General features: G+C 38.5%; 1 protein-coding gene across 1 annotated transcript; it reads right to left on the minus strand.

Moving 5' to 3' along the window:
* Positions 1 to 114: 114 nt before the first annotated feature.
* Positions 115 to 5,515, minus strand: BCCIP (BRCA2 and CDKN1A interacting protein). The gene is made up of 6 exons (XM_027903071.1): positions 5,348 to 5,515; positions 4,812 to 4,892; positions 4,076 to 4,174; positions 3,435 to 3,622; positions 2,148 to 2,325; positions 115 to 471 (listed from the first exon to the last, which is right to left on the minus strand). The coding sequence occupies exons 1-6, from the start codon at positions 5,513 to 5,515 to the stop codon at positions 301 to 303; spliced, it is 885 nt and encodes a 294-aa protein (XP_027758872.1). The 3' UTR covers positions 115 to 300.
* Positions 5,516 to 5,536: the final 21 nt, after the last annotated feature.

Raw genomic sequence — 5,536 nt, forward strand, 5'->3', positions numbered from 1 at the left:
AGAAGAAATATAAAGAAAAAGCACTTTTCTCGACAAAAGGAGTTGCATCCATTATTTCACAACAAAAACACAAGGTATGGTTTTGGTTAAAAATACACCGAGCAGGTCTTCGAGTTTTCTTTTGAAACTGGGATTTTATTGACTGCTTGATGACGATACCAAAGTAAAACAGGATGAAATATTTAAAAAATATCCATTTGATGGCCGTTTTTAGGAGCACAGAGGAGGCACCTGTGAAAATATTGTGAAGTCAGAGTTCTGCAGGGCTGCCTTACGAAAACCTGGTGTTTGCAGGGGAGCTCAGAGTGAGAGGTAGTCTTTGAGTTTCTCCATGATGGCATTGATTCCATCAGCTGGAACTATCATGACAGTCCTCAAAGGCTTCATTGGTACATCATCAAAGGACCATCTGCCACCCAAGCAGGTGTCGCTTTCCTCTTGCACAGAGTAGTTGAACTTCAGGAGGGCTTTCTGAACAACACAAATAAAAAGCATTCAGGTTGAAATTTCTCATTAGCATGAAGACAACTCATCACCTAAACAAAGCAAAAATAATGGACCTATTGTGCCATGCTTACTAAGAAGTTTTTTTCCCCCATCTCAAAAGGTCCACCAAAAAAAATCCACTGTTAAGAATGAGCCAAAAGCCAGATAAAAGAGACAGCAGGAGAGTGCAGGTGGAACTGAGCCTGCATTGAAGATGATGGATTGGTGTGGACAGCATCTGGAAGGCCTGAGGCTGTGAGAAGCCTCTGCTCCCTTCATGGTCAATCTTAAAACTGCTCAGAGCCCTAAAAATTAACACATCTGTAAGGATATGAGGAGCAGCAATCCCCTCTTTCACACTGCCAGCAGAAATCAATATTAAGGGCATGGGCACCAATACGAATCCTGAGGAGAGTTTCAAAAAGATTTTGGAAAGGCTGGAGCCACTGGAAGATGTATTTAAATAGGCAGGTGTCTATAATGTGTAGTATTTCTTTTCAGGGATATATACACACTGCATGCAAAGTCTCTTTTTATTAGCTTTCCTCGACAAAATACCTGATGGATAAGGGAAATGTATCTAAGAAATGCTTCCAGTTCTCCCACGAGTCAGATTAAGAAGTATGAGCTGAACCATTTAGTAGAAAAACTTTCCTAACCACTTCCCTTTACAGGGAAAAAAAAGTTAAAATCCAGTCTCCTTTTAGGTTTGCTTCCCACTAACGGTATCTCAAGGCCGTAAATTTAATTTTTGAAGAACCACCACACTAAATGAGGGGCTTTTGCTCCAGAACAACATGAGCAATGGAAGCCCTAAATCTTTAATCAGTTCTAAGTCTGGTTATAATAGATTTCCTGGTTATAATTTTAAGGAACAGAATAACTGCCAAGTGCAAAAAGGCTTCTCTCTGTTTTATATGGCTGCAGGTGTCTGCCTCACCACATTTAATACTATTTCATGGCAATCTAATTAACCTTCTGTGTGATCAGGGAGGATATACACTCCAACACTAATTTAACCCATACACATTATTAAGTGCAGAGAACCCACTTCATCTAACACCCTCCATAATGTTTAAAATTCTTTTTTTTTTTTTTTTTTAAAGACTGTTAAAAAAAGAAAAGCGTCTTCGGTTTTGAGTCCAACAATATTGCAGAATAGGATTTTTAAAGCTTGGGGAAAAAAAGCAAAACACAGCACAATGAAAAATTCTTTGCAGTTCGAAGCACGTTTTTTTTAATTTAATTTCCTGTGTCTTCCCCTCCCCTGATTTGGTTTGGGACCAGAACTGTGCAGACAGGTTGCCTCAGGAGAGAGGAAGTAATATTTTCATCTCAGTATTTTAGCACTGTTTATTAATAAACTTGCCCTGAGTAGAAGAGACAGAAAAGAGAAGTGAGAGCTACTTGTTTGGATCTTCGGAAGTTGGTTATTTTTTTTTTTTTTGAGCAGTTTTTGAAAGTAACAGCTGACCAGAAGGAAACACAAATCAACACACAAAAAGAGCTAAATCTAAACCCCCCTGGATTTAATTTAAAAAGAGTTGTGATCGCATCTTTAAAAAAATCTCCTCTTAAATTTGAGGTAAAACACTTTTTTTTTTAGGGGTGATACGTAAAGAAAAATCAACATTTTAAATTGAAAGTATCACATGTGTTACCTCATGAAAGAATTCTTCCTCTGCATTTGCAAACATTAATTCCTCCTTCTGCTGATTTCTGCCTTCCCTCCTCTTAGCATTGCTCTTTGTGGCTTCTGTGAAGGTTTTGCTGATAAGAAGGTAATAGTGGCACTTCCCACAGGGTTTGTTTGTTCTCTGTGCCTCAGTCAGCTCTTTCCTGAAGATAAATAAATATTTACACATTTAAAAATGTTTACATGCACAGTTTAAATCCTAACCAAGCGTATAATAAACCTTATAATGCATTACTGTAGAAAGGATATTCACATTGCAGCCTACTATTTTATGAGTGCCTCAGAAAATAAGTTTTGCACGTTTATTCCTAGCACATAAATACACTATTTGTACTTTAAAAACAATAAAAGTATTGATGACTTTCCACACTTCACAAGATAACCCTTTTCCCCCCAGAGTCTTGTTCATGGTAGAGAGTCTGTGAGTCTGTGAAGTGATTCTAAGTGCAACTCTCCTTAAAAATACATCACATTATCACTTCCACGAGGAATTTTAACTGAAGACACAGAAAATAACTCTTGCCCACCCTTTTGTTAAACATGTTGTCACTAAAACACTCCAAAGTCTTTGGGAGGAAGAGGCTGGAATCTGAATTTGACCTGTCCCAAGTGCTGTATTGGTGGTGACCTCAAAGTTAAGCCTTCAAGAACCTCATTTTTTTCCTCTAAAAACCTTCCTGACCAACCCTACCTTTCATATCCAAGTCAGAATTCTTTAAAGGTCTCTTTAATTGCTTAAATGAGCCTGTCCCTCAATCCAAATGTTCCATTCCACAGCCAGGCATTAACACATGAGAAGAAACATCCAAGCTGCTCTTAAAAAGTTCTCCTACATCCTACAAAAAGTTCTCATTTTCACATTTTCCCAGATCAGTATGAAAATAATCTGCAATACAAAGACAAACTAAACACAGCTAAATAAATATAAGCTACACACAGCTATTTCTGCAGTAGAAATGCACATATTCTTAAATTATATCCCCTTTTTCGTAATTATTTTTTTTTACATTTTAAAGTATGAAGCGTTTCCAAAGCCCGAAGATATAAAGAAAAATTTAAAAATTAACTAAAAGCCTTATATGAGATTAAAATCAATTTTTTTCTGTTCATGCCTTACTTATAGATACAGTACCACCTGTCTTAACACAGCTCCATATACATAAGATTTCTGAAAAAAAAAAATAAAAAAAAATGAAGTGTTATTCAACGTTACGTCAGGGAAAAAAAATAATAACAACAACAACAAACTTACTGGAGCTGCTGGTGCATGGGCAGAGCAATCTGGGGTGGAACATTGATGAACCTTTCACTGAGTATGAGCCCCACGGGCTTGGTGCTGTCGCTCAGGAGTTTGCTCAGCTGTTCGACCACGCCTTGGTCACAGCTCCTCTCACAGCGGCTCAGAACCAGCTCCTTGATTTGCTCAGCGCACTGGGTGCCCTGCAATCAAAAAGGGGTGTTTGCTTCACCTTGCAGGACAAATATTTGCACGAGAAAAAAACCTTGAATGGCAATTTCTAAGGGGGTTTCCTGCAGGCCTGGTGGCAGTTCCTCCGAAATCACTCAGCTGAGGGGCAAACAAAAGTTGGCAGCTGGTGGGAACGCAGAGCACTCCACAGCAAAACTCCAAACTGAGGGGGATCAAAGTGGGGAAACACAAGAGACTGACAGCTCAGTTAGCCTGGAATTACTGGATCTGGTTTTAGCTCTTTGCTTTATGTTTTGACCTTCAACAAGTTACTACAATAACAACAAATCTAAGCCACGAGTGACTTTTATGACCCCACAGCGGAATTCAAAATCCTGATCCGGCTGTCCAGGTTTGTCCTACAGGGCAGAAAGCAGGATGCAGCCTCATTCATCACTAGCTAGATGTTAATGAGGAATACCAACCTTCCTTTCTGTTAAGTTCAGGCAGCTTATAAAACCAAAGACCTCATCATCTTCTTCACCATCATCATCATCACTACTGTCCTCCTGGACTTCTGCTTGCTATTGAAAGAAAGGGAAAACAACAACAACTCAGACTGACATTCTATTTCCCCTCTGCAGCCAAAGCTGTTTGTCTTCCCAGGAGGTGCTCAGCAGATGACGACCATCCAGGTGATCTGTGCAAAGCACAACCTGCAAATTCTGGTGCTGCTTCACTGAACATCTCGGTGTTCTCAGAGTCAGCTTTATAAAAAGCCTGGTCGTGCATCTTCTGCAGCAGGGGCTTTGGAAAGGCACTAAAATTTGACAGCTCACATTTAATAAGCAGCATCTCGGTCCAAGGCATGGCAATATCTTAAGCAAAAAGCAATTTTCTGCAGTTTCTAAAGTAGGGAAGTAAACCTGCAATGTCTCAAAATACCACAGAGCAATAAAGCTTTGACAGGGAGTGGGACAAAGAGCTCAGCAAAACTCCCCAATAAAAAAATCTGGGGAAAGAATTGATGGGTCATGGTCACAAGTATGCACAGAAAATTTCAGCTCCCATAAAAGAATTACTCTCGAAGCCAAAAAGCAAGATACAAATTAAAGCCAAAAAGCAAGATACCAATTACAGCATCCCCTTCTGAAATACAGAAATTATGGCATTTCAACAACAATTATTGTACTGCACTTACAAACATAAATTCTGCCTTACCTTGATAATACTTCCAATATGATTCTGTTGTATTAATATATCAGTTAACTCAGCAGTGTTAACAGGAGCTTTTAGAAACAACTGGAAGACAGGAAATAAGTATTAAGTTTTAGGCACTGATAACATATCATGGGCCACTTAGTAGAAAATGAAGTCAGAAATGTCTCTAAGTTGTAATGGAATACTCTGCTCCACTTCTAATTTCTATTTAGTGAGGTTTTTTTATTTAACTTCCTTGAATATAATACAGTAAAGACTAAAAATCAGCTTCTTGAAGTGCTTTCTCCTGGACCCTCCACACACAAGGTTTTCTGGGCAGTAATTAACATTATGAAGACAGAAAGATGTACAGACTGTGAAAGAATAATCTAATATTTCATGTTCACATGCAGCTGTAACTATTTAATCTCCATGAGCTGAAGAACAGTAAAACTGTAAATCAATACAGAAAATGTGAACTGATATCTCTGCTTAACTCTTTAGATATTATTCATCACAGTGGACATACCAACCAAGCTGATAGGTAGTCAAAGTACCTGTTGCAGTAACTTCTTTATCCCACTGTAGTCATTGTCTGATATGGAATGTGCTTCAAATTCAATGTTCACTTCCTGGGAAGAAGTAAAATAGAGAATATCAAACACACTTGGCAAGAACCTCGAAGACAAGTAATGGCAAACACCAGAAACAAAACTTATTTCCATGTTTCAGTGACCTCAGCAATT

Source organism: Empidonax traillii, unplaced genomic scaffold, assembly GCF_003031625.1.
Source record: "Empidonax traillii isolate 1590-97213 ecotype Southwest subspecies unplaced genomic scaffold, ASM303162v1 scaffold929:size235512, whole genome shotgun sequence".
In the NCBI taxonomy this organism is placed as follows: Eukaryota; Metazoa; Chordata; class Aves; order Passeriformes; family Tyrannidae; genus Empidonax; species Empidonax traillii.